Source organism: Elephas maximus, chromosome 27, assembly GCF_024166365.1.
Source record: "Elephas maximus indicus isolate mEleMax1 chromosome 27, mEleMax1 primary haplotype, whole genome shotgun sequence".
Classification (NCBI taxonomy): domain Eukaryota; kingdom Metazoa; phylum Chordata; class Mammalia; order Proboscidea; family Elephantidae; genus Elephas; species Elephas maximus.
In genome coordinates, this window is record NC_064845.1 from 35,320,247 (window position 1) to 35,334,628 (window position 14,382).

The 14,382-nt window shown below is 37.4% G+C and overlaps 1 protein-coding gene across 1 annotated transcript in view; it reads right to left on the minus strand.

The window, feature by feature from the left end:
* Positions 1-14,382, minus strand: part of LOC126068286 (collagen alpha-6(VI) chain-like) — a 119,967-nt gene that overhangs the window by 16,412 nt on the left and 89,173 nt on the right. The window contains exons 22-25 of the mRNA XM_049870746.1: positions 11,360-11,395; positions 8,981-9,043; positions 7,091-7,153; positions 971-1,033 (exon numbers count right to left, since the gene is read on the minus strand). Coding sequence (XP_049726703.1) covers positions 971-1,033; positions 7,091-7,153; positions 8,981-9,043; positions 11,360-11,395 — 225 coding nt within the window. The remainder of the gene's footprint in view (positions 1-970; positions 1,034-7,090; positions 7,154-8,980; positions 9,044-11,359; positions 11,396-14,382) is intronic.

A 14,382-nucleotide genomic window follows, 5' to 3' on the forward strand; every position in this document is an offset into this window, starting at 1 on the left:
GCTTTACCAAACATGATGTCCTTCTCCAGGGACTGGTCCCTTTTGATAACATGTCCAAAGTACATGAGATGAAGTCTTGCCAACTTTGCTTCTAAGAGCATTCTGGCTGTACTTCTTCCAAGATAGATTTGCTCATTCTTCTGGCAGTTCACGGTATACCTAATATCATTGCCAACACCATAATTCAAAGGCGTCAATTCTTCTTCATTCTTCCTTATTGATTGTCCAACTTTTGCATGCATATGAGGTGACTGAAAATACCATGGTTTGGGTCAGGTGCACCTTAGATGTCCTCAAGGTGACATCTTTGCTTTCGAACATTTTAAAGAGGCCTTTTGCAGCAGATTTTCCCATTGCAATATGTCATTTCATTTCTTGACTGCTGCTTCAATGGGTATTTAATATTATATCACACAGAAATTCATTCATTCAACAAATATTTACTAAGCACTTACTAGGCACCAGATACTGTTCTAAGCACTAGGGATGCATCAGAAAACAAAGCCGACCAAAATCCCTGCCCTCCTGGAGCCTAGCTGAATGCCCAGTAGAGTGCTTTGGTCCTAAAACGTGTTAAGCAAAGATTTGAATGAATGGAGGAAAGGAAGAAAGCAAAGAAGGGAGAAAAGGAAGGAGGAAGAAAGGAAGGAAAGAAGAGAAGAGACAGGGAGGGAGGGAGTGAGGGAGGAAAGAAGGAAGGCCTGCCTCAGAATAGCTCCCTTTCCCTGAGGTCTCTTAATTCAGACTGGGTGTAGCCCCTCATGAGATTATGCTGCACTGGAATCTCTGACTTCATCCTGGTCCACACCCAGGTCCTTAGACATTGCTGGCTCTCTAAGAATCAAGCCATGGTGTAGGGGCAATGAGATGTGTTCTCTTTTGTGTTGAAAGGGCTCTGGCTAATAGCACCAGATACACTTCTCTTTAGCAGCAAATCTCATCTTTGGTGAGTGTCATGGAGGTGACCTACTTTATTTCCTCGGCTTCCCAAATGGCCTTGACTCCCTTCTTCTCCTCCTGGTCCTGGAGGCCCCTGAAACAAAACAAGGAATGCAGATATAGCACAACATGAAGCGACTTTTCTTTAAACCCCTCATGTCTCTTTGAAGAGGAAAATGAACTACAGATGGCAAAGGAGTTATGGCTGTACTGATTCCTGCTCTGGAAAAAAGTATTGCAGCTGTCATATAAAGACTAGTAAATAGATGAAAATTAATAAAGTAATTCATGCCAGATGTTATGTAAATGCTTGTGCTTCCTTGTGAGTCTTCTCTTCCAAAGAGATTTCAGGTTCTCACTGTTTTGGTGTTAGGGCAGATGTCACTAAAATGGCTAACATTTGAGGAAGGCATTCTAAATGGCATTTGCCTTCAACTTTATTCTTACTGGTCCCTTACTTTGGTAGAAAGCATTTTTGTAAAGGTAAAATTATTTCTATTTGCAAATAATATGATTCCTCTCTTAGGAAGCTCAAAAACTTTACTAAAAACAATAAGCATTAATAATAAAATTTGTTAAGGTGGTACAAGATAAATATTCAGAAAAAAGTTTTTTTTTCTCTTAGCAATAAGCTAAAAAAAGTTAATGTAAATACATTCATATTTACCAGTAAGAGAAAAATGTAAAATATTAAGAATAAATATAACAATAAAGATACAAGAAAGCTTTGAAGATATTATTAAAGAACAAAATAACAAAACTTAAAGAAATGGATAAATATGCTATGCATCTATATGCAAAATATATTAGATATAATAAAAGTAAGCCCTTCCAACATTCTAGAAAGCATGTTTTAACAGAACAGTCTTAAAGCTGAACTTTTTAAAATCTTAATTCAAGGAAGTACGACTGCCCTCCTCTGTTATTAACACTTGGGACCAGGTTTTTCCTTTGGCGTATCCAGACACATGGCAACAAAAATATGTTTTGGTTAAACTGCTTATAGGTACTTGTAAGTAATTTCAACACCAGTGAACTGAGTTTATTTTCAGAAATATTTTTGCCATGGTTGCTATAATTTAAAAGTAAGTTAACTGTGTGTAATAAGTATGATGCTTACCAAATTTATTTTGCTCAGAAAAAAAAAAAATTGTGACATTAACCTTTTGGTCTTAAAAAAAGATAATAAGTTGGACATAAACATCTCCTAATAGAAAGGATATTGAACGAGTTGGCTACTAAGGGAGATAATAACGATCTTTACACCATCTCTCATTTTTCCCCCTTTCTTCTTTATCTAAAAGAAAAGTCTAAATTTCTTCACCCTCATAGCTCTTTAAGCCATTTCCTTCTAACTTTCACTTCCAACACTGAGTGGAGCTAGCTCCAGTGACCTTCATGTTCAATTCAGTTGACACTTTTCTGTCCTTACCTTACTGGAAAATCAAATCTGCTGCCTTTGAGTCTATTTTGACTTATAGCAACCCTATATGGTGTTGACAAAGAGTACTGAATATACCAGGGACTGCCAAAAGAATGAACAAATCTGTCTTGGAGGAAGTACAGCCAGAATGCTCCTTAGAAGCAAAGATGGCGAGACTTCGTCTCACATACTTTGGACATGTTATCAGGAGGGATCAGTCCCTGGAGAAGGACATCATGCTTTGTAAAGTGGAGGGTCAGTGAAAAAGAGGAAGACTCATACAGTGGCTGCAACGTGGGCTCAAGCATAACAACAATCATGAAGATGGTGCAGGGCTGGGCAGTGTTTCCTTCTGTTATACACAGGGTTGCTATGAGTCGGAACCAACTTGATGGTACCCAACAATAATAAACTTACTTGACTTTGCTTAGATACTTGATGAAACTTTTCCATTAACTTCTGTAATACCAAGTTACCATAGTCTTCCTTGTACCTCTCTGGTCTCCTCTCAGTAACCTTCCAAGACTTCCTTTATTCTATTTGCCTCTTGAATTTTCATGTGCCCCAAAGTGAGAAAAGTCTGACCTTACTTTTCTTACTTCATCTCCCCTTCCTGAATGACACCTTCGTAGGTCCGCTTACCACTTCTACACAGTAACTCATAAATACATGCATCTCTAGTTCAAAGACGTAGGAGCCCTGGCAGTGCAGTGGTAAAGCACTCAACTGCTAACTGAAGGGTCAGCAGTTTGAACCCACCAACTGCTCCGTGGGAGAAAGCTGTGGCAGTTGGCTTCCATAAAGATTTACAGCCTTGGGAACCCTATGGGGGTAGTTCTACTCTGTTCTACGGGGTCACTATGAGTCGAAATCGACTCAATGGCAGTGGGTTTTGGTTTAGTCGAAAGCACTCAGTTGAACACCAGACCCGTATATTAAAATGCCTATTGAATATCATATAGGAATTGATTATCCTAATAATCATATTTGTCCTAAATCATGCTACTAGCCTCATATTCTGTTCTTCAAGGAATGGTACCACCATTTATTCCCCTTGAAGTCCAAGCCAGAAGCCTGAGAATCATCCTAGACCCCTCTAGCTCACATTTTAAAACCAATCAGCTCTAAATTCTACAGATTCTATTCTCTTTTTGTACTCATTCCTTCCTTCATTCCCATTGCTATCACCTATCTTCAGAGAATGATGTTAGCAAAATGGTGGGGTGGATACCTCCAAGCTCCTGTTATCCCACAAAAACATTGAATAGCAAGCAAAAAATATCAGCACAAACTTTGTTAGAACTCGTAAACAGTAAGGTTAACAGTAACCAAATGAATGCTGAATCAAGAAAAAAGCAACGTAACATGGTAGAAAAAATAACCAATGGGTCAGAGAAGAAATCACAAGGTAAATTAGGAAATACTTAAGAATGAATGAAAATGAAAGTGCAATGTATCAAAACTTATGGGATGCAGTGAAGGCAGTGCTCAGAGGGAAAGTTAGACCTGTAAATCGCTACATTAAAAAAGATCTCAAATCAATAGCCTAACATTACATCTTGAGGAACTAGAAAAAGAAGGCAAAACTAAACCCAAAGCTAGCAGAAGGAAGCAAATAATAAAGATAAGAGATGAAATACATGAAATAGAGAACAGAAAAACAACAGAGAAAATCAACAACAAAACCAAAAGTTGGTCTTTAAAAAAATCAATAAAAATGACAAATGTTTAGCTAGATTAACAAAGAACAAAAGAGAGATGAAGCAAGTAACTATAATCAGAAATGAAAGTGGGAATTAGTCTCTGGGTTACAGAAATTAAAAAAAAAAAGATTATAAGAACAAAAGTACACTAACAAATTTGATAATCTAGATGATATGGACAAATTCCTAGGAACACCAACTACCTAATCTGACTTAAGAAGAAATATGAAATCTCAATAGACCTATAACAAGTAAAGAGATTGGATCAGTAATCAAATATGTCCAAAAAGAAAAGTCCAGGACTAGATGGCCTCACTGATGAATTCTACCAAAGATTTAGACAAATTAAACCAATTCTTCCCAAACTTCTCCAAAATACAGAATAGAAGGGAACACTTCTTAGTTCATTCTAGGAGACCAGCATTAACCTGATACCAAAACCAGATAAAGACATCACACCCACCCATCCACCCACACACAAATTACAGACCAATATCCCTTAGGAATATAGATGTAAAAATTTCAACAAAGTACTAGCAAGCCAAATGCAACAGGATATATGTTGGGGTAGGACCTTAAGGTAAACGAAGCAAGAAGAACAGAGAAAGGTAAAAGAATACTTTTCTCTCAAAGATATCTCCTCCTTTTTACTGTGCATTTCTTTTATACGATAGCCATAGGCTTGGCTAGATTAGCACGTTTGATTTATGCAGAGAACTCCTAACACTGCATAAGTTATTAAGCCTTCAAAGTATTGTCAACAGAAATCATGTCCCTTTTTCTAAATGTATATCTTAAGAAAAACTTTAAAGCCCACAATTAGAAAACACTCCTGTTACTCCACTCAAGCAGCTGGTCCTTGTGTGTTATAAAAACAATACAAAATCTACATAGTAGATTTATAGAGCCAGTAAAGAATAACACTTGTTGTATAACTGATTGTGTTTGTCTCTTGTGGTTTTCCTTTGAAAACAACAATTTAAGATGCCATTCATCATGTTCTGGATGTAGAAATATTTGAAACTGCATTTTCACTGGGTTGACAAGCAAAGAAAAAAGAAAATCATGCGTTCCAGCCGGACAAATGGAAGAGTTAGACTAGAGAGAACAGATGCCTTAAACTAATCCTGGCAATGCCAGGGGGTTGAATAATTTATGACTACAACCAAACAGCCAAAGCAAGATTAAAGGGGACTCAGTCATAGAAGTACACTATAAGGCAAATGGAATAACTTATTTTGAGTAAGAGCTACTTGGATACAACTTTGGATTCTAGACCAAGGAAAATACCAACCTTTGGATTTCAACCCCTCTACTTCTCAATATTATATAGACAGAGATGGGATTATTGCTCAATATATGTTTTCCTTGGCATTTACTAATTTTTTTTCTAAATCCCAATTTGCAGAGCCAGCCGGCTTTTAAGATTCAGGGATGTGAACATGAAATAATAGCTTTTTATGAATTTAGTTTTACCATGAAATTGAAAAAGAAGTTGCCGTGCTTTTTGAAGGAGTGCATTCATCAAAATGGGGAACTAATAGCCTCGTGAGGAGTAATTAATACGCTTTAAACCATTATCTCATGAAATAAAAGCTTACTCAAATGCTTCTTAAATATTTTGATGATGAACATAGCCACTTAAGCGTTGGGCCTTTGCCCAGTTTAACTAAAGGACACAAGGTCATGGATTCCCTTTTTCCTCATGTCAGCAAGAACACAAGTCCCTGTGTCTCATTCATTCAATTACTGATTAATTTACTATACAATTATTTGTTGTGGTCCACTATGTGCCAGGCGCTGCTGTTCTGAGCTTTGGGGAGACCTTGTGGAGCTTACAATCTAGAAGGGGAGACAGAAAAACAGCTAAACAAATACATATATAATTCAATAACAGGTAAGCAAGGGCCTTGCTACTGAAAGCGTGGTTCAGGGACCAGAAGCAGCAGCAGCGTCTCCTGGGAAAGAGGTCAGCGGAAATGCAGACTCTCAGACTCCACCCCAGAGCTATTGAATCAATATTTGCATTTTAACAACTTTCCTGGGTGATTCTTATACACTTTGAAGTTGGAGAAGTGTTGACGTCTGGCAGTCATTCCCAACGTTGCTGGATGTACACTGGAATCACTTGGGAAGCTTTCAAAACTAGATATCCCGGCTCCACCTCCAAAGATTCTGATTTAAGTGGTCTCGGAGAGTCCCAGGTGGTGAAATGCTTCATGGTTTCCTCAGGATATTCTAATGTTCAGCCAGGGTTCAGGACCACTAAAGTAGGCTATATCCTTGACACCAAGAATATACGCCGCCGTATTTTATGGGAAGCCCCTGACCGTTGAGTGACATGATCTGATTTACATACAGGAGGAATTCTTAATCCACAGTAGCTGCTGGTTAACCCAGGCGAAGAAGGTTAGAAACCACCTCCCACCTCTGCAGGAGCCCACAGGGGCAGATTATCCAGTAGGCAAAGTAAGCACAGTGCTCACTTGCTTACCAGATCATCTGTAGTGAACACTTTCACATTTTTTCATATCAAAGATTCTGCTTCTAGGTATGACTGGCATCCATCTCTCTCCCAACCCCACAGCACCTTCGTAGATAATCAAAGCCTCTTTTCAAGTCTACAATCCCTGACAGGGGCAGATGACCCAGTAAGCAAGGTAAGTACAGGCTTACTTGTGCTTACTTACTGATCTGTAGTACACAATTTAACATTTTGGATGTGGGGAAACCCATGTGAAATTGTGCACTACAGATTAGTAAGTAAACACAAGTAAGTCTGTGCTTACTTTCTTACTGGGTCACCCACCCCTGCACCTCTAGTTGGCCAGATCAACAACCTGCTCTGCATGGTGATGACCAGGATTTGACATGGCTACCAAATCGAGCTCTGAAGTCAAACCTACCATCCCTTGCTGGTTCACAGGCAATAAATGACTCTATCTGAAGGAAAGAAACCACAAAGACATTCATGTTAAGACCAAGGTCAAATCCAGTTGCAGTCACCTTTTCTCTCATAACATACCTGGGGACCTTTACTTCCAAGACCTCCTTTATCTCCTTTCACACCAACATCTCCTCTTGGACCCTAAGTACACAGAATTAAAGCATTATTTTCTCCCTAAAAGAGAACAAATACTTAAAGGATGACTTGGACATTAAACATGGAAATGCTAAGTCAGTGGCATGGGCAGAAATTGGAGAGAGAGCTCCCATCTGCTTTTTGTTCTGTCTTGATCTTTTGAGCTCTACCTCATCTGTGCAGGGATACGGTAGCTTAACCTGAAACATAGGTTGAAGTGCCTGGGACCTAGAAGAAATACTGAACAGTTGAGTTTGAAAAGTTGGTGGTCTAGTGGTTAAGAGCTATGGCTGCTATCCAGAAGGTCTGCAGTTCGAATTCTCCAGGCACTCCCTGGAAATCCTATGGGGGCAGTTCTACTCTGTCCTATAGGGCCGCTATGAGTTGAAATCGACTCAAGGGCTGTGAGTTTGGTTTTGGTAGGTTCTAATTATCCTAAACATCTTTAAACTTCAAATCCATGTTTCTTACATTAAAAACAAAAACAAAAAAAATCCTTAGTTACATAAATCTGAAATCGGAACACTGAAGTGGCTTTTCTATTCAATAACTGCACTGAAGACTGGTCATAAACAAGATATGGCATATAAAGTAAGATATAATTTGGATATTTCTACTTCTCAGATATTATATTGCCTAGTAACTCTGGCTTCCATGTGTTATTCAAAGCAACCTCCATGTCGTGTTTGGTTTTACAGCTCCCTTTAAAATATGTCATTGAAAAAGAGTAAGGGTATATAAAATGGAAGAAGGGATGTTGTAGTATTACTTGTTCAGTGTGAGATAAAGCCACCAACCTATTGGAATGCTTCCTTATGATCCCAGTCCCAGCTTTTGTCAGCTGCCAAGTAACGACAAAGAAAAAGCAATAAAACCAGAAAGAGATAGAGGTCCAAGAGGGAAGACTGTTCACTGCTCTGAAATCTTGGTAAATGTGGACAAAATTTCTCTTCTGATGTTAAGGATATTTTGCCCAAGTTCCAGGCACCAAGCTGCCAACATACTACAGTTACTTTTATTTTTTAAACCTATGTGGATTTTTTTTAATGTGGATTAAAACTTTGAAAAATAGCAGAACCACTCATTGTCATGGAGACACCAAACAGCACCATTATTTCTCAAGTTTGCAAAACTAAAAGTTTGGAGAAGAAAACAATGTTCTAACTTTTTTGTGGTCTAACCTCTCATGTCAGCATTTTCTAGGACCTCCTTTTTCTTCTCACTTATTATTTTAGGCTACATTTTGCCCTCTCTGGCATTTGCTTCCTTTTCCCTCAGGTGATCAGGGTAAAGAGCCAACTACGGCTTGTTCCTTACAAAGGAAAAACTGCTTGAGGTATCTGCCTGGAGAAGTTAGCTAGAAAAAGCAGGCTGAATGCCACACTATAGATCACCTCGCTGAAGACTCCAGCTGTGTTCGGAACAATTCTTTCCTAAAGTAGAGCCATTTTTCTACATCACAGGCATCTAACTATATAACACTGAGCTCTGACTGTGCTGAATTGACCACAGTTTCCAGATTTGTGGTTCAATGTTTTCTTTGGCTCAAGGTCTCCCTGGAATACCCTAGCCAGCCTGAACCTAATACGCAGACATGGTTGCCAGGGTGTTCGTCCTTTAACCTCTTTAATGGTAATAAAGATAAAGAAGACCACGTGCTATGCAAGTCAAGATAGAGTTGCTTACTTAACTTTATTACCATGAATTCACTAACATCTGTAATTCTGCAACAGGCTTTGAGGGCTACTATCAAAGTTTCAGGTTGCCCCCACTCCCAAGTGGGAAAACAAACTTCTCCATGCTTTTGCACTTTTATTACGTTCTGATATGTACCTGAGGTCCCTTTAGTCCCAGTGAGCCTTCAAGTCCGTCTGGGCCTGGGACTCCTGTTGTGCCCTGTGGTGAGAAAGAATCAATCTGTTAACATTGTTTCCTAGGGACTTTGTCTCCTTTATGTGCAAGTTTATAAATAGTTTTGCAATCACAATGACAATAGATGATTTTTTCCAAAAAACTGAAAAATAGAGGAAAACAAAAGAAAAAATAAAAATAACCTATGATTCAGTCAAGCAGAGCTAACCATAGTTAATATGTCGGTGTATTTCCTTTTGGTCTGACTCATAGCCTATATATATATATATATATATATATATATATATATATATATATATATATATATTATGTATATAAAACCAAATCCATTGCCATTGGGTCAATTCTGACTCATAGCAACCCTACGGGACAGAGTAGAATTGCCCTATAGGGTTTCCAAGGAGTGGTTGGTGGATTTGAACTGCCCGCCTTTTGGCTAGCAGCCATAGCTCTTAACCACTGGGCCACCAGGGCTTTTCTATAAAATTTATATTATATTGTATCTATCATTTTGGGTATTGGCCTTAAAAAACTGACAACTTCACATTTTCTTCAAAAACTCCAGTCACCTTACAACACTATATTTCTATTCAAATAGGCTAAATATCTAAGGATCAAAAGTTCGGAATTTTCTTCACATTGCCCTTGCACTCTGCCACATATAAGAATTCCAAAAAGAGTAAGGAAGGATTAAGAAAGTTTAATTTCAGCAACTATTAGAATAAAAAACCAAACCAAACCCAGTGCCATTGAGTCGATTCCGACTCATAGTGACCCTATAGGACAGAGTAGAACTGCCCCATAGAGTTTCCAAGGAATGCCTGGCAGATTAGAACTGCCGACCCTTTGGTTAGCAGCCGTAGCACTTAACCACTACGCCACCAGGGTACCTAAGTTTATATCTGAGCTGTTACACAGTTGGATGTAATTAAGTGTTCCTCACTGATACTTTTTCCATGTAAATCAAAAAGAGGAAACTCCTGAACGTCTCTCTCCTATTTCATTTATTTCATGACATCATTCTGAGTTTGTTCTCCTTTTTGTTGAAGTCTAATCTTGAAGAGGGATGGGAGGTATGTCTGTGGATGGTAAACTCTTAGTCTTTGTTTATCTGAAAATGTCTATTTTACATTTACTCATAGTTTAGCTAGGTATAAAATTCTAGGTTAACAATTATTTTTCCTCTGCACTGTGAAGATACTCCTCTGATGTTTTCTGGCATGTATTGTTTCTGCTGCAATCTAGTTTGTCATTCCTTTGTAGGTGTAACTATCTTTTCTCTCTGGTAGCATTTAAGATCTTTTTCTTTAAAAATTCTGAAGTTTTACCATGATGTGATTGAGAGTAGATTTATTATTTATCCTGAAGGCATTTTTAATCTGAGAGGATGTGTTTCCTCAATTTTGTAAAATTCTAAGTCACAACTGCTCTTTCATAAATGTTGCAGGTTAATGACACATATATAATGAGGTTATAAATTATAAACCAATGTGCACTAGTGATATATAATATAGTTTTTGGTATAATTAACTTTTTGAACAAAACAGCCAGAGTACCTAATTTGTATTAAGGTTTTATTGTATTTTCTTGGTTTATATGAAATTGTACGGAAATAGTAAATAAGGCTTCAGAGTTAGTTGAACAAAAATCTAAAAGAGAGGTCACCCATTGAGTTATGACAGCTTGTGCTTAAAATCCTAACAAAGTTAAATGTAACAATAATTGGGTCAAGTACTGTCTCTGGTCATTTAGTTTTTATGGTCTTTGATTAAATTGCCCAAACTTTTCCAAGATTTTATTCCATAATAAATATCATCAAAAAGCAAAACAAATTTTAGGTTTGGAAAAGCCTTTACAGAGTCTTTACTCCAGATCGTTGATTAGATAAAGTTATGGATTGAATTTTATCTCTCCCTCCTCAAATATGTGTCATAAATCCTAACCCCTATGCTTGTGGATATAATCCCACTTGGGAATTGGTTGTCTTTGTTATGTGAAAAAGGCAGGACTGATGTAGGATTTATCTTGAGTCAGTCTTTTTTGAGGTATAAAAAGATTAAACAAGGCATCAGAGAGAGGAATAGGGTAAAATGGACGCCAAGACACATGGAGATCTCCAAGGAACCAGGAGGCAGAAGATGAAGAGCCAAGGACTTTCCTCCATAACCACAAGAGGGTTAAAGTCTTCCCCTTGAGCTAGGGCTTTGAATTCAGACTTCTAGCCTCCTAATCTTTGAGAAAAGAAATTTCTGTTTGTTACAGCCATCTGCGTGCAGTATTTCTCTTATAAAACAGACACAGAATATCTATCATTTAGAGTTCAGAAAAAAATCATTGTACCTGTGGCCCTGTAAGTCCCCTTCGGCCATGTGCTGCCTAAAACAGAAGAAAAAAGGGGAATATCATTAACTCTGAAAAATAAGTTTTTAAAAATTTGATTAAATTTAGTAACAGACACCTTAAGGCACTGACATATAAAACTTTCCCACATAGTACTTAAAGCATTCAATTATTTTCTGCACCATGAAAACAAAATGTTGCCAACTCTCACTTTCTATCCTAGGGCAACGGGTAACTGAAATCACTGACAACTGAATTCTAAAGATACTTATGAAAACACATTGTGGTCAAAGTTGTCTTCCGTTAAGCTTTTACTAGAGCTGTTCACAAGCTGCAAAATTGACTGACGTGAATTTTATTTCTTTTCTTTTTTCCCTGAGCATTACCAAGTAAGCCAGAAGTCAGGATTGTAGTGGCCAAAGGGCAGGAGGCCAGAGGAAAAATTGAGAGAATTGACTCCATGAACTTTGTTATAAATTAAATTCAGAAACTAAAGACAGCCAGACTTTAATTTTATCCAAAAAAATCAAATAAAATACATCTTCCTTCAGCTTTTGGCATTCAGAAATAGAAGAACCATCCCAGCATTTGAAAGCTACTAAATTCAGTATATATACACAAACACACACAGAGATATATATGTATATACCTATTATAATTTATTTTATTTTTGTTGTTGAGAATATACACAGCAGAACATACACCAATTAAACAATTTCTACGTGTACAATTCAATGACACTGATTACATTCTTCAAGTTGTGCAACCATTCTCACCCACCTTTCCCAAAGTTGTTCCTCCCCCATTAACATAAATTTACCGTCCCCTAAGTTTCCTATCTAATCTTTCGAGGTGTCAGTTTCATTGCATATAGATAGATCTTAAGAGCGCACAATGCTCAAGGTAGAAATTCTTTACTAGTTAAGCTAACCTATTGGTTGTTTTAAAGAAGACTTCACGGGATATTTTTAAAGTTTAAAGATTATCTCAGGGCAATAGTTTCAAAGTTCATTCAGCTTCCATGACTCCAGAAAGTCCATGAGAATTTGAAATTATGTTCTGCATTTTCCCTCTTTTGATCAGGATCCTTTTATAGAATCTTTCATCAAACTGTTCAGTAATGGTTGTTGGGCACCATCCAGTTCTTCTGGTCTTATAGCAAAGGGGGCAGTTGTTCATAGAGGGAACTAGCCACACATTCCATATCCTCCTCTTATTCCTGACTCTCCTTCTTCCTCTGTTGCTCCAGGTGAGTAGAGACCGACTGTTGTACCTTGGATGGGCACTTGCAAGCTTTTAGAACCCCCAAGCACTATGCAAAAAACTAGGAGGTAGAACAGAAGCACTAAACATATTATTAGGCCAATTAACTGGTATGTCCCACGAAACCATGACCCTAAACTTCCAAAATAAGGAAACAAATTACGTGAGGTGTTTGGTTGTACATAAGCAGCCCCAGTAACTACATTTTTTTGGTTGTTGTTGTAAATAATATCTATCACACAACTTTTGCCAATTCATCTTTTTACAGGTGTACAACTCACTGACAGCAATTACATTAATCAACTGTGCAACCCTATCTTTAATCAATGTGATTTTTCCTTCAATGTAAACAGAAACTCAATAGTCTGTAATAGGCCCCACCCCTTACCCCTCTTTCTGGCCCCTGGTAACCAATAATAAACTTTGGCCTCTATACATTTGCCTTTTCATGACTTTTTATATAAGTGAGGTCATACACTGTCCTTCTGGGATTGACTTATTTCACTCAACATAATGTCTTCGAGATCCATTCATACTGTAGCGTGTATCAAAACTTCATTTCTCTCCCTGGCTAAGTAGTATTCTGTTGTACGTATGTACCACATTTTGTTTATTCATTCATCCATTGATGGGCTTTTAGGTTGTTTCCACCTTTCGGCTATTGTGAATATCGCTGCAGTGAACATTGGTGTATAAGTATCTGTTTGAGTCTCTGCTTCCAAGTCTTTTTGATATATAGCTAGGAATGGAATTGTTGGATCATATGGTAGTTCTATTTTTAGGTTTTTTAGGAACTACCACACGGTCTTCCAAAACAGCGGTGCCATGTTGCATTCCCACCAGCAATGGATAAGAGTTCCAATTTCCCTACATCCTTGTCTACATTTATCATTTTCCTTTTATCTTAGTGAGAGTGAAATGGTATCTCATTGTGGTTTTGATTTGCATCTCTCAGATGGCTAATGACATTGAACATCTTTTTGTGTGTTTGGTGGTCATTTGACTGTCCTCTTTGGTAAAATGTCTATTCAAGTCCTTTTCCCATTTTATTATTGGATTGTCTTTTTGTTGTTAAGTTGTCAAAGTTTTATATATATTTTGGTTATTAGATTCTTATCAGATATGTGGTTTCTGAAGATATTCTTCAAGTTGGTAGCTTATCTTTTTATTTTTTTTGTAAAGTCTTTTGATGAGCAAAATTTTAAATTTTTATGAGGTCCCATTTATTTATTTGATCTTTTACTGTTTGTGCTCTTGTTGTTACATTAGATAATCCACTGTTAAAAGCTAGACCTGTTGCCCTTGCATTTTCTTCTAAAATTTTTATGGTTTTAATTTTAACATTTAGGGCCTTAATCCGTTTTGAATTTGTTTTTGTGTAAGGTGTTGAATTGGAATCAACTTAATAGCAATGGGTTTGATACGGGTTTTTGTTTAGTAATGTATCCTGTTACATTTTTCTGCATATGGAGGTCCAATTTTCCCAACACCATTTACCGAAGAGACTCTTCTTTCCCCGTTGAATGGACTTGGCACTTTTGTCAAAAATCAGTTTCCCATACATGTGTGGGTTTATTTCTAGACTCCCAATTCTATTTCATTGGTCTATGTGTCTATTGTTATACCAGTACCAGGTTGTTTTCATTACTGTAGCTATATGATATGTTTTAAAATGAGAAAATGTGAATCCTCCTGCTTTGTCTTTCTCTTTCAACATTGCTTTAGCTATTCAGAGCCTCTTGCCATCCCATATAAAGTTG